The sequence below is a fragment of the Diuraphis noxia genome, unplaced genomic scaffold, assembly GCF_037042655.1.
Source record: "Diuraphis noxia isolate RWA-SAM2 unplaced genomic scaffold, SU_Dnox_SAM2 contig0002, whole genome shotgun sequence".
In the NCBI taxonomy this organism is placed as follows: domain Eukaryota; kingdom Metazoa; phylum Arthropoda; class Insecta; order Hemiptera; family Aphididae; genus Diuraphis; species Diuraphis noxia.
The window spans coordinates 7,761,959-7,780,936 of NW_028301712.1; the positions used below are offsets into that span (position 1 = coordinate 7,761,959).

General features: G+C 31.2%; 1 protein-coding gene across 1 annotated transcript; it reads left to right on the forward strand.

Annotated features, from left to right (window-relative positions):
* Nucleotides 1-2,234: 2,234 nt before the first annotated feature.
* Nucleotides 2,235-18,965, forward strand: LOC107171611 (aminopeptidase N-like). Its single transcript, XM_089221621.1, has 14 exons — nucleotides 2,235-2,307; nucleotides 6,911-7,094; nucleotides 7,453-7,730; nucleotides 7,837-7,992; nucleotides 8,073-8,384; nucleotides 10,365-10,548; nucleotides 10,641-11,063; nucleotides 11,160-11,355; nucleotides 11,449-11,729; nucleotides 17,848-18,047; nucleotides 18,105-18,272; nucleotides 18,332-18,472; nucleotides 18,555-18,636; nucleotides 18,705-18,965. The coding sequence occupies exons 2-14, from the start codon at nucleotides 6,912-6,914 to the stop codon at nucleotides 18,843-18,845; spliced, it is 2,745 nt and encodes a 914-aa protein (XP_089077747.1). The 5' UTR covers nucleotides 2,235-2,307; nucleotide 6,911; the 3' UTR covers nucleotides 18,846-18,965.
* Nucleotides 18,966-18,978: the final 13 nt, after the last annotated feature.

Below are 18,978 nucleotides of genomic sequence, written 5' to 3' on the forward strand. Positions count from 1 at the left end.
ACAGCGAATCACACGAGCTACAAGTCGGTGGTATGACGTATGGTCAAAGTTTTAAAAACAACGTGTGACAGCAGTAATAAAATCTGAAAATATGACACTGCTCACATAATATACACGTACATTATATTGATATGTTATATTGATAGTTTCTTAATATGTACGATGATATTATCTGTATATTATTATCTTATTCAAGGAGCAAAGAACACCCACATTATGTACTGAAAATACTATACATAAAACTTTGTATTCTTTCAACGAATTGTGTATTTATTTGAGTGAATAAAGTTAAATAGTTTTTCTCATAATCTGGAGCATATTTTAAAATTCAATAAAGGTGGTGAAATGAATAGGGTTAAATAATTTATATACTTTTTGCCTTTTCAAGTTATAACTAATTATTGTAAATTGCATTAATAATAATATGTATTAAATATAATGATATCATTCAAGACGTTTTAAAGATCATAAATGTTGTAAAGAAGATATATTAATCAAACATTAGCTCTCTTTTCAAAAGCAAGGATGTGTTCAAGAAAAAGAACATAAACAATTAATAATTATAACAGAACAGTTAGTAGCTAAACAAATTATTAGATTATTAATCCAAGAGTTAGAACGTTTAGTAAAATATAATTTTATATAATAACTAGCTGACCCGGCCACGCGTTGCTGTGGCTAAAGTTTTTGTTATATTACATTATAGTAAACAATCTAAGAGAAACAATAAGAGAACATCAGTCACGGAGTCCACTATGCTTTTTCACACAGATGATATTTGTAAAAAAATATGGTGATCTCCTTATTTGGCTTTCTACTACTATAACCCTTTAGTACAATGAAATTATTTACTAACAAAGACGAAAATATTGATGTTGGTATACAAATTGACTGGATTGAGATTTGAAGGGGAAGTACGTTGAACACAATTAATTAAAATGTTCTTACACTTGATATTAAGCAGAAATCAATAGGTACAAAATAAAAATTTATCAGATTTATTATTTCCATTTAATTTTATAACAAATATAAGTATATTACAGTATAATACAGTAATAATAATAATAATAATAATAATAATAATAATAATAATCCATTGAGGACAAACATTGTGACACGAGATTTATATATATTAAGATATTAGTAATATAATATATTGTAGTACAATATAGTAACCCTTAGTACGATTTCAAAAGCCAAATTGCTTGTAATAAAATGAATCTAAATCTTAATATAGAGATTAAAATAATTTAGATCAATGAATTAAAATTAAGTTGAAATTTATAATGATTAAAGCTTAACTTCACAGATTGAAAGCTAACTAAATAGGGTTTTATTTTATAGAAGACTAAATTTCTCGGTATGAATTTTTGGAAAAATCACTATTGGTATTAAACTGATATTTTTATTTTTTATTTAATCGCTGCAGGAATTCGGATTTGTGCTAACTTTTATAGGTTGGCAAGAGCCTTTTTTTTTTGTTCTTATCAGGTTCACTGTTATCAGTTGTTATCAAAATCGGGAAAACTGTACCCGTCTCCCAAGTTTTATGCAATCAATTTACGTGTTGTATTTTACTCAAACCTATTTTTTGGTTAAATACCTACAGACCCTATGGCCTATTTATATGTGCACTACGAATGTACAAGTGTGCACTGTGCTCTATGGTCTACAAAACAAAAATTACAAAATATGCCAGCCACTAGAAAATATGAGTATTTCCTGAATTTTGTAGTTTGATTTGATTGCATTGTTAAATTATTATACAAATATGTAATATATTGCTTTTTCATTTCACTTCTAATATTACAATTAATAATAGAGCATGGTTAAATATACCTATAATTTACTGTATATTAAAATGTACATAAAACATTTAAAATTACAAATAAATTACAAATGTTGGTAGTAAATCACAAAATAACACTTGTGCTTAAAAATATTTTCCTAATAGTTCTTCACATATAAACATTTGGTCCTAGTGTTAATATTAGATATAATGTAATACATTTAATTTAATGAGTAATACAATGTATCTAAATTATTGCTCTATGTTTACACTACACATACCTAGTTACCTACTAAAGTTACTAGTTATTAATAAATTATAATAATATTTGCATTTACAAAAATCCGTCTGGTTCAACCAGCAGCGTAGATATGATTTTTTTTCTGGGGGGGGGGGGAGGGTTAAAAATATATTTATGATCAAATTTAAAAAATTATTAGTTAAACTAAACGTCATTTTTATTTTGTTTCGTATTGCAAGCTCTTGAAGACCACATATAATAATAACTTCAATTATAGGTAAAATTTTTATCCTGTTTTCATTTACTTGTTTACTATACGTGCTGTTAGATACAATTATAGATATTGATTTTCAATGGATATGCTTGGATTATTCCTCGTTTTTAAAAAATTATTGGTATCTATTACACTTCTATGATAATTTAGTTTATCATGTTTAGTAAATGTTTCTATAGCGTGTTTCCAATTATCGAAATTATTTATAACCAAAGCACCAAGTTTCTGGCCATTTATTCCTCCTTCAGATTTGGAAATAGCAACACAAAGTTCACAAAACGCACCGTCTTCTTTTTTAGAGTATGCTAATTATAGCCATCTTAATAACCAATTAAATTGAAATTTGCTCGTTTGCCATTTTATATTTTTATCGAAGTTTTTATGTATGAGAAAATTAAAGTTATATTTGGTCTCCATATATTATTTATAACTGTATGAATTTCACTATGAGATAACACACGGTTAACAAAATATATTAGGTATGTCATTAATTCTTATATTAACTGAAGTAAAAGACGAAGAAGGTATACAGGTTCAGGAGTCTTAATATTTAGGTGCTAAAGAATTTGCTATGGTAGAATCTTTAAGTTTCAATTTCTAAAATACAAAATTAATATTTTGATCAATTGTTTGTATTCGTTAAGTAATATTATAAAATTTTAAAATATACAAATATACTTTAATTGAAGCTATAAAATAAGCATTAAATACTAAACAGTAACATCAACAAAATTAAATAATAATATCATTGGATTCAAATTTAATTCCATCCATTACAGTAACCCATTTGTAACCTATTGTACAGCAGAGCGTAATCTACGACTTACCAGCTTTTTTTATATTGATATTCGTTAATTCGCGCACTTTCTATTGTAATTATCAAGTTTTTTTCGCCAAAGAATTTATTGGTTTTTTCATTTCATAACATAAGAGTTATTTAGAAAATATATAAATATTAAAGGTTTGATTTTTGTTTTAGAATGTTGAAGTCTTGCTTCATCACTGTCATCAATAAATTGTATTTCAAGTTTTTTTCAATTCTCTCCCATATCTTGAATATAAAGTGTTAATTTCCCCAATATTTTTAACCACCCATATAAAACCTAAAATTATAATTTTTTTAATTTAGTTTTATTGGGTTAATATTATATCGTAGATGCATAGGTTTATTTATAGGGATACATAATTCGGGATATTTTACTTATGACTGTTTGGTTTTCAAGGTTTGAAATGTTTTTTTTTTAATTTTTTTAACATTGATTCTTCCAAATTACACTTGTACATTTCTGTATAACACTCTTGTCTTAATCTGAAATATTTTATTAGTTATTTTATGTTTTTCACTTCGTTGGTTTATACAATTTGAACCGTTAAACGAATTGAATATTCTGGATAATATTACTGGTTTTCCAACGGTCGATTGAAGACATACATCGTTATGAATGTCATCAATTATGATTATAATGAGCAATTCAATTATTGCTATTACTAGTTATTAACCCGTCGCTACTCACAGTTCACATATTTCAATTATTATTCTTTCTACAATTATGACAAAAGACTAAATATAATAATAAAATCTTATTTTAACAAAAAGAAAATTAATTAAAATTAAAAAAATAAATCACCAATTTGTTTGATTTAACATCTATTATCTTTCGACAGGAAAATTGAAAAAGATCAGTATAAGTAAAAGATACTCTGGATATATCTATTATCTAGATAAAAGATAAAAGATAATTTTTACGTTATCTAGATAGTCCCAACACTGACTATAACTTATTCTAAAAGAATTTTCGAAATTATTTTTGGGTAGTTTTTTTTTTTGTTATGTGTGTACTTTGTTTTTAGTATTCAAAAACTTTTTAAATAATTCATCGTCTCTTGCAGATACATTTTTATTTATTTTATGGGGTCTGGATCAATCAGACCGACAACCAATCGACCGACAGGACAATCAACCGACAACCAAAATACCGACAAGACTATTAACCGACAGGGTCGATCGATCGACAACCAAAATACCGACAAGACAATCGATTGACAATAATATAATATATTGTAATTTAATTTCACTTTATATTCTCGTTTTAAAATCTGTGCATAATGTATAATATTGGTATATTATTGTTAATAATGTATATTACAAAGAAAACGGTTTTTTTTTTAAATTAAAACTAAGCCTCAGAATAATGTGGTTTATACCGAAATTATCGGATGTTAGAACATTTTAGATATAAATATTAGTCCAGAAATGGATAAGCAGTTCCGATTCGTTTATTGTTTTTATCTAATCGAAAAATTTTATCGCACGACAACGAGAACTCAATTAACGCGCGATACCTTTTTCCAACTGTGTAAATTTAGTTGATCCGACGAAGATACACGCAGTCTCTGTGTGTATTTTATATAAGTATAATGGAGGAATATTGCAATATTGTCCCGTCACAACAAGGCCGAGAAAAATTAGAAGTAAATGGATATTTGATGGTAAAAGATAAAAATAGAAACGATCTCTTTTACTGGAATTGTGAGAAAAAAGTGCTTTATAAATGTAAAGGACGTGCGTCCACAATTTTAATTGATGGAAGACAAAAGTTAAGAACCAGTTAAGAAAGTAAAGAATATTTTTTTAAATTTATTATATTATTTAACATATACTATTATTAACTTTATTTTTACTTTATCATTAAACACTTTTTACCATATTAAACATGTTATATTATTGTCAATCGATTGTCTTGTCGGTCGATCGACCCTGTCGGTTAATAGTCTTGTCGGTATTTTGGTTGTCGGTCGATTGTCCTGTCGGTCGATTGGTTGTCGGTCGATTGTCTATTTCCCAAACCAAACGTGTCTTATTATTGATAAATCACCTCATACACAGTGCTCTAACCCCCAGCTACGGAAAACTTATCGATAATAAACCTTCCCTGGATAACTAATATCATTTTTATTTATTTTGTGATAGGAGATAATAGATGGCTCTAATAGAAACTTTTATAAAACATATTTTATTCAAATGGCATTGAAAGTGTGAATTAAATATGTATATTATGTATACTGTAGCATTCGTTACACCTTATATATATATATATATATATATATATATATATATATATATATAAATATTATACCCACACTTAACACACACTATATGATTGATTAATACATAATATACACACTCAACATTTTTCTACCCATGCACATAATTACTTATTATTAAAATGACACACAGCAGTTAGTTCGACAGTCACCATCAACAAGAGAAAACTCACCAATACACTTATGAACAGCTATCTACATTATTAATGTATTATTTTTAATACAATAATTAATATGGATCTATACACCAAACGTGTCTTATTATTGATAAAATACCTCATACACAGTGCTCTAACCCCCAGCTACGGAAAACTTATCCATAAGGAATAGAAAACCTCTCCTGGATAACTAATATCGTAACAAGGTCCCCCGACCACGTTGCATATTTGTTGGAGGCCTTGGACACTTATAAGTACAAAGTTATCAATAATCTTGGATTAGGTTTGTTTTATATATCAGTGTGTAATTAACATAGTTATTAAATTAATCATTTAATTTGTAAGAGAAAATACGGTTTTGTGGCCATTGAAAGCCATGCATTTTACTTTTAAAAATTAAAATTTTATTTTATATATAATTTGCTTATATATAAAAATTAAAAATTAAAAATAACTCGTTTATTAACAATTTATTATATAGAATGATTCATTAAACTATTAATAAAGTTAGAGTTAAGAAGTTAGGTTACCGAAATTAAATATTAGTAAAACAAATAATAAATATAATATTATTATGTCAGGTAATCATCATCTTTCTCCCGGTATATTTAACGGCACACAGGACGAATGTGTACTGGAATATTTTGAAAATTTTGAGTTGATGGCAAAGGCAAATGGATGGGAAGATGAAACTAAATTAGTATTCTAACCACTTTATTTAAAAGGATCGGCATATAAACTACTTAAAATTATGGATTCTGAAACAAAATTATCTTTTGAAAAAATAATGCTTAAATTTAAGGAAAACTTTGCCTCACACGGAAGAACAAAAATGCTAAAAAATAAATTAAAAAACAGAAAATTAAAATCTAGTGAATCTGTAGTAGAGTATTGGATAGATATAATTTTTTTAATAAATGAAACAAACAAAACGATGCCTGAATCCGAAAAAATTGATTTGATTTTAGATGCATTTTTACTAATACTAACAAGTAAAACTAGTATCTATACCTACCAATTATTTTAATATTTTACTACAACTTTTTTTTTACATAATATAATGCCTATTTTAGTTAATTTTTAATTATTTACTTTTGTGTATTTTTTTAAATATTCAACTCAAAATATATATTTTTCGTCCATAACATATTTCGATTACATACATGGTCGAAATACCATTTGAATTTTCGATATTATATTTTTCAATAAAAAATGTGTTCGACCAGATGACTTTTTGATCACAAAACCTTCGGCAACTAGATTTTCGGCCAGACAACACCCACCCCTAATTATATTAACTACTATTACCTATTAATGTTTGTGCTTGTTTAACATCTGTTTAGAATGGAGTTCATGGGCTTTAAAATGATATTTATCATCGCGTTGTCCTTCATAGGATCGGTTGAAAGTTCAAACAAAAGTTGCGAATACAAATTGCCAACTAATTTTAAGCCTGTCAGATATCAACTGAACGTGACCACCTACTTGGAAGATAAATTTTGGTTTGAAGGAGAGGTTGATATTCACGTGAGTATATATCCGTGATACAAGGCACATTAAAAAATAAATATTCAACATTTTCAGAAAAGGCAGTGTTTAGAAATATATGACATTTTAAAATAAAAACAAAACATATACATTTTTGTAGAAAACTCTTCTAATTTTAAATAATATCTTATAAGATATCATATACAGGTCAAAATATTGTAAATTCTTTGAAATTTATTTGAATATTTTAGAAAAAGTATAATTTTTGTCAGGTATTTCAGAGTTGAATTTTCTTACTACAGCTACCAACAACAACATCTTACATTAATTTTACCAAAACTACAAAAATAACAATAGTTTATTCTAACTTCACTTATAATATTAATAATGTATTTAGATGAGTTGCATAGAAGCTACTGACACAATAGTACTGCATTCGAAAAGTTTGAACATCAATAACAAAAGTGTTGTTGTTTCCAACGGTGGTGAAAATGTCATACCGGTGGATAATGTTTCATTTGATCCGAAGAAAGATCTTATGTACGTCAAGTCAACCGTACACTTTAAGCATGGTGACGAATATGTGCTGACCATACCATTTACTGGAAACATCACCAACAGTTTAGTAGGTTACTATAAGAGTAGTTATGTGGACAAGGAGAGCAATCAAACAAGGTACATTCTTATTTTATTGATAAAGCACACATAACATATAGAATAAAAATTTTTTTATGATTTTCTTCCATTCACACCACCCACATATTATATTATTATGTCCCAGATGGCTAGCGGTAACACAATTTGAACCAACGTACGCACGAAGTGCTTTTCCCTGTTTTGACGAGCCTGCGTTTAAAGCAACCTTCAAAATAAGATTAGGTCACAAAAAAGGATTGACTTCTGTTAGTAATATGAAATTTATGAACGAAACGCCCTTGTAAGTCTAATTGATACAGAATTATAAAAAAATATACTATTGAATAACATTGTGATAAAAGTGGAAATATCATGTTGTAGACCTTTAAAGCCGGATTATGTTCTCGACGAATTCAATGAATCTCTACCGATGTCTACTTATTTAGTAGCATACATGGTGTCAGATTTCGCATACTTTAAAGCGGATAGTGGAGGTAATGAAGTGGAATTTCGTGTAATAGCTAGAAAAGATGCGGCCAACCAAACAAAACTTGCCAACGACTCGGGACCAAAGTTGTTGAAATACTATGAGGAATATTTTGACGAAAAATTTCCATATTCCAAAATAGACATGGCGGCCATACCAGATTTTTCTTTAGCTGGTATGGAAAATTGGGGTCTCATCACATATAAGTACGAAACAAACATTTACAAACACAAATTCAATACCTACAATATTATATGTAATAATAAAATATGTTGATATTTTTATATGATATGCATTACATAATCACCACACTAAAATATAGTATCTGTAAATGGTATATAATTTTGGGATATATTTCTGCAAATTTACTTTACATTGAATGGGCCATAAAATGAAATATGTATAAGATTTTTAAATAATTAATAGTATTGCAAAGTGCATATTATATGTAAACAGAAAATTCTAAAAATATGCACAATGCATAGTCATAATGTAAACAATCTCTAAAAATAATTTCATTTCAATGAAGTATTCGATAAAAATCGAAGTTGTTGATATTACATAAAATCTAACGATAAAAATTACGTAAAGAACAAAATCCATTCGCTAGTTTTTCAATGTTCTAATCCCGAATATTGCGGTTTCTTCTGAAATGTAATTAAAATTACTGTAAAACTTCATAAGTTGCTTTCTTATAGTACTCAGTCTGTGGAAATTGTTTTAAATTATGTAAATTTATTACACTATACAAATTGTTTCATTGTGTTTGTATTCTCATATGATACAATACTCTCTTTCCCACCTCCTACCACTCACCAACAAATCAAAAACTTGTTAAAATATTTAATGAAAAACACTTAATGAAAATTAGTAATATAACTCCAAAAATATTTATTTAAATTAATGATATACATTAGACAATGGTGTACTTAAAATTATTTCTGGATGAGGAAGTATGTATTTGTCTAAAACAAACTCACTGACTCGAGAGGGACCGGGGACTCTACACTTATCACCATTATTAAGTTTCCATAAATACTGTGATAATTAATGTCATAAAACCAAAATAAATAGAAAAGTTTAATTTTAAACATTATGAACTTCTTAAAAGTGCTTTATCATAAGATTCAAACATAATTGTTTTAAAAATATTAAAAATTAAAACACAATTTACGATCAGAAATTCTTAATGCATTATAAAAAAAAAAAAACTTTGGGAACAAAAACTCATTAAATGCTAATACCTTTAAATGTAGGGCGTATATCGATTTCGCCGAAACTACCTTTTTCGTTTTTCCCTGTAAAAAATCTATTGATTCCGCCGAACTTAATTGTATCGGTTTTCATATATCTTAATCAATATAACCTATAAAATTGTAGACATATTTTGTTACCCGTAGGTACATTGATATTATTAGAAATGCATAGTATTAGGGAATGCTGAACTTAAAAAAACTCATTCTAATATATTTTTATTTACGCATGTATTAAATTTATAGATTCAAATTTATACATATATGATAATAAGAGGGCTCGATAATAATAAAATAAGTAAAAATAAAAAATTATGAAAGAAGAAATAAATATATAGAACATTTTTGAAGAATATTAAAATAAAAAATTGATAGATTTAAGTATATAAAACGGGCATCAAAGCACTATTCTGAAAAATAAATCAATTAATATTATTATTACATTTTAATTACTATTTACTATTATTTATTTTATTTTTACTATAATATTTTTGCTGTTTTGGCGTTAGCTAAATACATTTTAAAACATATAATTATTTTACTATTTTTATAAATTTTACTTACGAGAATGTTTGAATTGTTTTTTGAAATGTTTATATTTAAATTTAAAAAAAAAATATGGTTAAATAGGTGATCTTTTACTTACACTATTAATTAAAAAAATTCAGTCAGTACAAATATCCACCAAAATTGATAGCCGGCGGAATCAATATAAACAAATATCGGGCGGAATTGATATTAAAACGGCGTAATCGATAAAACCCCATAAATGTATTATGATAAAATTAAAGATATCAAATATGAAAAATAATAATTAGATGAAAAAAAAATACTGAAGAAGGCAAAAACTTTAATCAGTTCAAATTTACCAAAAAATATGTTAATGAAGATATTGCAAATACAATTTTAAAACCATATTGAACCTTAATTTAGAGAGACCGAATTCTTAATTGATCTGGACGTGGCTATAATTGATGACGTACATAAAGTATCCGCAGTTATCGCTCACGAACTTGCTCACCAATGGTTCGGTGATCTCGTTACCATGAAATGGTGGAACGACATTTGGTTGAACGAAGGATTTGCCACGTACGTAGAAGCCCGAGGAGTAGATTTCGTAAGTTTCATTAGCGTCGGACGGTTGAATTTTTAATTTATTTTGCATAACATGATCATATTGTTATGCTATTTTCATTTTATACTATATAGCTGTATCCAAAATGGAACTATATCCAATTTGATATCGTCGTAAACTTTTTACTCATTTTCGATCTTGATTCACTCAAATCATCACACCCCGTATCGGTGGATGTTGGAAGTCCTGATGAAATAAAAAAGATTTTCGACAAAATACCGTATACAAAGGGTTCAATTTTATTACACATGATGAACATGTTCCTTGGTGAAGATACGTTCAAACAAGGCATTAGGAATTACATAAAAAATCATAAGTTTTCCAACGTCGAACAGGACGATCTGTGGAGTTCATTAACAGAGGAAGCTCACCGCCAAGGAACTTTGGACCAAAATCTCACCGTGAAACAAATAATGGACACATGGACGTTGCAAGCCGGTTATCCCGTATTGAAAGTTGTCCGTGATTATTCCACAGATACGGTTACTTTGTCACAGGTAAACTCATGAACAATAATAATTGGCTTTCTTATTATAACATGTTTATTGAAAAAATACAAGATATTTGAATACTTTATCATACACGTATTACAGGAACGGTTTCTGACGATCAAATCAAACGGTACCGAAAATAAAACCTGTTGGTGGATACCAATCACTATGACTACTTCTAAGGAAGCTGACTTTAACCAAACAAAAGCTGATACGTGGTTGAATTGCGAACACAACAACCTCATCACGCCATTGCCTAAAGACAGCGAGTGGGTCATCTGTAACATGCAGATGGCTGGTAGGTCTCATATTATGGACTTTTATTGAATCAAATCGTTTTAGACACTTAACAAATAATTAAAATCTATAATTTTATTTTTTTTATTTTTAGGTTTATTCAGAGTCTTATACGATACACAAAACTGGATGGGTATCGTTTCTACGTTGAACGATACAAGCAAATACAAAACTATACACAAGTTAAACCGAGTACAGCTGATCGACGATTTATTTGACTTTTCAAAAGTTGGTGATGTTGACTATGAAATCACGTTTAAACTTTTGAAATATCTTAAACATGAAGACGAATATTTACCATGGAGTGTTGCATTATCGGGTTGGCTTTGGATATATAGATTAATGATAAGGACTCAAAACCAAGAAATATTCAAAGTAAGTTTAAAGGCAATTTTTATTTAATTATTAACTATAAAAGTTTGTGCTTTTAATAAATTATCTTTTAATATATCCATAATTAATAACACAGCTGAATAGACGTTAAAAATAATTAATGACATACAGTTTAGAGTAAGAAAGAGGTATGGTTTCCTAGACTCGACAAGTCACCGTAAGCAAACCAAGATACTGATATTTTGCTCTATCCGGAATAATTTAATAATCTGGGTAATTTCTGGAAATGAGTATTGATATAACGATTTCAATTGTAAGTTCATTTTTAGGGGTTTAGTCAACTACTAAAAATTAGCATTAATTAAAATTTTCAGATCTATGTGAATTGAATGTTGAAGTCATTACTATGATTTTTAAATTGATACACCGCCTTTGTATATTTTTCAGTGCACATGTTCTTTCTGTAGCTCCACTTTTACGTTGTATATTTATACATTCAGAAGATTAATTTTCAGATGGAAGAATCAAAAATATGCAAAAAAAAAATTTCTTAATTTCGTACACTACATAACTATTAACGAATTTTTTTCTAACAGTAATCCAATAACGATTTGCTGTACTCGTGCAATACAGTAATCAATATTTTTTTAAGTCCCAAATTCCATACGTTTTGTCAAATGTTAATTGTTATCATCATTATTATTATTATCATTATTATTCCTATATCGTTACCATGTTCACAAAAATATGCTGTGATATCATATATGAATTAGGACAGGTTATGTTCATTTTTTTTGTACAATCAAAAAAACCATACTTTTCTTTCGTCATGTAAAAATAAAAATACAGTCCTCTCTCGTAAGAACATTTGGCGTTGTACTTTTTTTCTTTCCCCCATTTTTTACATAACATTTTTTGGTCCATACGAGCCGGATCGTTCTCTGTTTATTTCATACGTATCATACATTAAATTGAGTGTGTTTGCGTCGATAAATTTTGTTCGCGAAGTGTTGATTAAATTTTATTCGCAACTAAGTTATTAAATTACTTAGTCGTAAACACGTGCATACGGCATTACCACATCATGGAGCAACTACGTCGCGTTTTACTTAACAAAACAAAATTAATAGAGAAGAAGTTCAAGCGTAATACATTCGAAGTGCTGAATACATAGAACGCCGACGAAATCGTCACACATTTTGAACTATTAGATAGTGCGTTTAATACATATGCTAAGGCGTATGATGAATTATTTCAAATAATTGAAGATGATAGTGAATTAGACAGTCTCATAGAACAGTTTTAGAACGTGTCAATCACATACATGAGAGCAAAATCAAATTTAAAAAGTATGGTGGCTGACAAGAATGTTACTGATGTCCATGGGGTGGACAGACACATCAAATTACCCCCAATAAATCTACCACAGTTCAGTGGAAAGTTTGAGAAATGGTTTAGTTTTACCAGTTTAAAGCCATCGTACATAATAATGCAAGCATTGAAAACACACAAATGTGCATTATTTAAAGAGTAGCTTAACGGGGCAAGGAGCTTCGGTCATATCATCAATGTCATCTGACGCTCGTAGTTATACAGAAGCGTGGAATTTAATTAAAGGTTGGTTTGACTATAAACATTTGGTGTTTCAAACACATTTACATTGCTTGTTTACACAACCAGTAGTACAGACTTAAGCACCGAATATGTGTTGAACATTGGGATGATGTATTAGTGTATATAGTATCGACTAAACTGCCGCCTGACATACATACGACTTGGGAAATTGAGTCTGCAGCACAAGTAGATTTCCCAAAGTGGAGTACATTATGTTTATTCATTGAAGGTCGCATACATGCACTGGAGGTCATGCAGTTTAGACAAGGATCCAGTGGTAGATTCAAACAGCCATATATTAAGACTGCTGCACACACAGTGGTGGCACAAAAAGTAGGGAAAATCAAATGTCAGATTTGTGCACAACCCCACAGCATTTATCAGTGTGAAACGTTTATGAAGGCTATAAAAGCACAAATATGTTGGAACTGTCTTCGTGTAGGACATACGCGCTCAGTGTGTCCTATGGATAAAGTTTGCAAAATCTGTGGTTACAAACATCATACATTATTACACAATGTAACAGCTAAACAACAGGTGTCTGAAGATACTGGATCTACATCAAAACCCACTTTTAATACTGAAACAGTGAGTGCAACAATAATTACAGATACCAATGAAGCAATCGTTGCACATGGGATGCCGCGTTCTCCAGCATTGTCATCAGTACTTCTCTCCACTGCACTCGCGAGAGTACACGGGTCCAATGGTAGGACAAAACTGTGCAGAGCGTTGCTGGATTCAGCATCGCAGTCCCACTTCATATCAAACAGTTTGGTGACGAGGCTAGGACTACGACGGGTCCACTGCCTTGTAACCGTTATAGGTATTTCAGACGCGTCAACTAAGATGTCTGAAATTAGATCTCTGTTTGTGTCGTCTCGCACATCAGATACAAGCAATACGTTAAACGCCATCGTCATGCCACGGGTCACCGTGGACTTACCCATTAAGAAATGCAGCGTTAGTGCATGGACTCACTTTAAAGATGTCTCTTTAGCAGATTCAAACTTCCACATACCCGGACGTATTGATCTATTATTAGGAGCCGAAGTGTTCATGGATAGCATACAAAATGGTAAGATCAGTGGACCTGCTAATATACCCACGTTGCAGAACTCGAAATTTGGCTGGATTGTCTATGGCACCAGTGAAATTCAATCAAATCAACAAATTCAAGTACCGAGTACAGCCAGTTTTGTGGTCACAAGTTGTGCCATCGCATCATTGGACAGAACGTTGAGACAATTTTGGGAACTGGAGGAGGTGCCACGAGTATCGACAATGTAGGCTGAAGACAAAATGTGTGAAGACCACTATCAGAACACATACAAGGGACGATAATGGACGGTATATACTACAGTTGCCATTTAAAAAACATGTACCTCACGATAATAACTCCTACCTTAATGCACTTCGACGTTTACACCAAGTCGAGTCTTTTCTGTCCAAACACCTAGATATCAGTGTTCAGTACAAGAAATTTATACAAGAATATATAGAGTCAAATCACGTGGAAAGGGTACTACCGAACGATGAACATCAACCAGTAATTTACATACCTCATCACCACATCTGTCGGCCAACCAGTACCACTACCAAACTCCGAGTAGTTTTTGATGGGTCAAGTATTATGTATAATGGTCTGACACTGAATGGCTATCTTTTTTTTTTCTTTTTTTTATCTTTTTTTTTATTTTTTTTTATTTTTTTGGCTATCTTATTTTTTCTATCTTTTGGCTATCTTTTCAAAGGACCCAAATTACAAAAAGATATTGTTAGTGTTCTAATAAACTTTCGGTTTTTTAGGTATGTCTTCAGTGCTGACATAAAGCAGATGTTCCAACGGATGCTCATACATCAAACACATCGTCCATACCAGTGCATACTCTGGCGTGATCATCCAACTGACCCAGGCACATCATATCATTTAAATACGGTTAAATATGGCTTGGTAACGTCGCCGTAAAAGCAATTCGCACGCTGAGACAACTATCCGAGGATGAGGCGGCCGACTATCCCGTCACGTCCAACGTATTGAAACGCGATTTTTATGTTGACGAGGTGATGACCGGCATGGATTAAACTGTTGAATTATTATGTCTACAACGTGAGCTGAATGGTTTGCTGGAACGTGGTGGGTTCAAGCTACGGAAATGGGCAAGTAACTGTCCAGCCATTCTAGAAAATGTACCGTTGGAATATCGCGTCACACAGCTCCCACTACATGATCAATCAGACTCAGCCATCAAATTATTGGATGTTTCGTGGAATGCCACTAAAGACTCATTTTCTATACAAGCTCGTACGAAATAAGTGGATCTGTCACTAAACGACAGATATTATCAGATATCGCACACATTTATGACCCTTGCGGTTGGCTCTCACCCTCGATCATCGTAAGCTGCTGTTGCAACAACTGTGGAAGGAACAGGTTAGCTGGGACGACCCGGTCTCAGAGGCGCTTGCTGTGGCTTGGCACTCACATCGTTCAACGTATGAGCATTTAGCATCTTTCAATATATTGCGCTACATTAACACCTCGAGGGATCCAGTCATCGCATATGAAATACATGGCTTTTGTGACAGCTCTGAAAAAGCTTATGGTGCCGTTGTCTATGTTGCCGCCAAGTCAGATATTCTAACTTCAACCCTACTGGTTTCTAAAACTAGAGTAGCACCACTGAAGAAGGTTTCCATTCCCCGTTTGGAATTGTGTAGTGCTGTGCTTTTGGCTCAACTCATACAATGTCTTGTTCCATCACTAAATATCAAGGTTGAACGTATACATTTGTGGAGTGATTCGAATGTAGCCCTTCACTGGATTGCGGGAGAACCTTATCGCTGGACTACGTTTGTGGCCAACAGGGTGACCCAAATTCAAAAAATGGTACCAACAGCCACCTGGCGACATGTAGCCTCTTGAGACAATCCAGCGGATGTGGCATCTTGTTGTATTACCGGCGCAGAACTGATAACCTGTGATCTTTGGTGGCAAGGGCCTGTCTGGCTGATTGATGAAACTAGTTAGCCTCATTCAACATTACCAACTCTTGCATCCTTAGCTGAAGAACGAGACGTGACTACACAAGTGGCATTACCTACTATATTAGTAAATGATCTGCTGCTGCATCATTCTAATCTAGAACGGTCATTAAGGGTGACATCTTATGTGTTCCGTTTTATCAGAAACTGCCGTATACCTAAATTTCTTCGGAAGAAAGGGAGTCCTCTCGTCACTATTTCTGAACGTAAACACGCACTTTGTTTTTGGATAAAACATGTCCAACGCGTTGAATTTCCTGCTGAGTATGGCTGTCTACGCTGAAAGGTCCTCATTAAGAAGTCCAGCCCGCTTAGTAGCTTAAACCCATTCATGGACAGCAGCAACGTGATAAGAGTCGGCGATCGACTAGATCACTCTGCTCTTTCTTATGAGCAAAAGCATCGGATGATTTTACCCTAGACTCATCATCTCACCGAGTTGATCATACGCCAAACGCACATTCAAAACTCACACTCCAGCCTAAATGTCACTATATCCATCTTATATCACCCATCACTTCGGAGGGTTATGGGAGGCCAACATCAAGTCATGTAAATATATTTTAAAGCGAATTAATGGTGATCAAGTGTACACCCAAGAAGAATGTGGTTGTTCACACAAATCGAAGCTATCATGAAGTGCACTATTTGCTGACTGCCACTACTGCAACGTAACACCTGGACATTTTTTGATTGGACGGCTTCTAATCGCTCTGCCCAGCAAAGATTACTCCACCGCTCCATCCAACAGGCTGACAAGATGGAATCTTCTACAACAACAGCAACAGCGTTTCTGGAAGTTGTGGTCGTCAGACTATCTGCTAACGCTGCAGCACCGCCAGAAATTAAGAACACCTAACGTGCAATTTCATGTTGGGGATATTGTCGTCATTAAAGTTGAGAATACACCACCCAACCAATGGCCTTTAGCAAGAATCACAGCAGTACACCCAAGTGCGCGCAATCATTTGGTGCGTGTCGTTACAGTCAAGACTCAAAACTCTTCCTACACCAGACCTATTACAAAACTCATAAGGCTACCACGACCGCAAGAGACTGAATGAGAATCTCCTAAGGTCATTAATATTATAATTATTATTTTTGTATATAACTATGAATTTGTCATTTTTTTTTTTCAATTTTTCCTTATTATGCGTTTTTTTGTATTCTTTTTTTTTTGAGGCTGTCACTCAAGGCGGGCGGTGTTTTGTCAAATGTTAATTGTTATCATCATTATTATTTCTATATTGATACCATGTTCACAAACATATGCTGTGATATCATATATGAATTAGGACAGGTTATGTTTTTTTTTTTTACTTTTCTTTCGTCGTGTAAAAAAAAAATACAGTCCTCTCTCGTAAGAACATTCGGCGTTGTACTTCTTTTCTTTTCTCTCTTTTTTACATAACACCATATTAATTTTTATTATAATATTTTGAACACGAATTTGTTGTATTTACTTATTGTATTGTTCTAATTTAAATTAACGTGATTTCAGAACTATATGCAACGTATGATGTCGTCTGTGTATGACAAATTCCATGACATGGAGGTTGAACTTGACGGTTTTGAAGAAATACAATTTAAAAATCTCGTGACTTCGCATGCCTGTTATTACGAAATAAAGGACTGTACCGAACAAGCTCTGAATTTGTTTAGAAAATGGATGAAAATTACGGATCCAGATAATAATAATACGTGAGTTAAATCAATGTTTAATTTATTGAACTAATTACAAACTGTAATTCAAATTAGATTGCCCAGAGAACTGAAATCAGTTATTTACTGTCAAGCGATGAAATACGGAGGTGAAGACGAATGGAACTTTTTATGGGAACGTTATCAGCGTTCCAATTTGAAGCCTGAAAAATCTAAAATACTGTTAGGATTAGGATGTAGTTCAGAAACATGGTTACTAAACAGGTATTAATATCATTTTAGCGTCATATGGACAGCACAGTGAAACATTATTTTTGTGTTAGATATTTGAATTGGTCACTTGATAATTCAACTATTAGCAAGCAAGACGCTGCCACAGTGTTCAATGCCATAGCGAGCAATGACATTGGATTTTCTATGGCAAAAGACTTTGTGTATCATAATATTTCAACTATATATGAATAGTAAGTTATCGTTAAAAGTTTAGTAATACAATAATATTAAGTTGAAAGTTTGTAATTATTATTTTGATTTGTAAAATTTTAGCTACCAGCCTTCAGGCGATGGTGTGGGTAGATACATAACCATTATAGGGTTTAAAATGAAAACTAAAGAAGAATTAGATGAGGTGATAAAAATAACTAGTTTTATTTTTAAAAATCAAAAGTTTCATTGATATGTTTTTTTTTGTTACAGATCCAATCATTTATTAATAAATCGGCACGTTATTTAAAAGGAGCTGATTTGGCTATCAACCAGACAATAGAGGCTATTAAGATGAAAATTGAATGGACTTCAAAGTATTATGATAAAATTGTAAATTACATAGTACAATAATTATTAACAATGTTACGAACGGACTTAAATACAGACGCTTCGATTAAAATTGTTACACAATATAATATCCATAAACAAGGTTAATAGAAATAATAAATATTAAACATTTTTAGCTAAGTATATATTGTTTCTT

Coding starts and splice junctions, on each gene's coding strand:
- LOC107171611 (XM_089221621.1), top strand. CDS start 6,912: ATGGAGTTCATGGGCTTTAAAATGATATTTATCATCGCGTTGTCCTTC. Junction 7,731..7,836: donor AAGGAGAGCAATCAAACAAG/GTACATTCTTAT, acceptor ATTATGTCCCAG/ATGGCTAGCGGTAACACAAT. Junction 11,730..17,847: donor AAAACCAAGAAATATTCAAA/GTAAGTTTAAAG, acceptor ACGTGATTTCAG/AACTATATGCAACGTATGAT.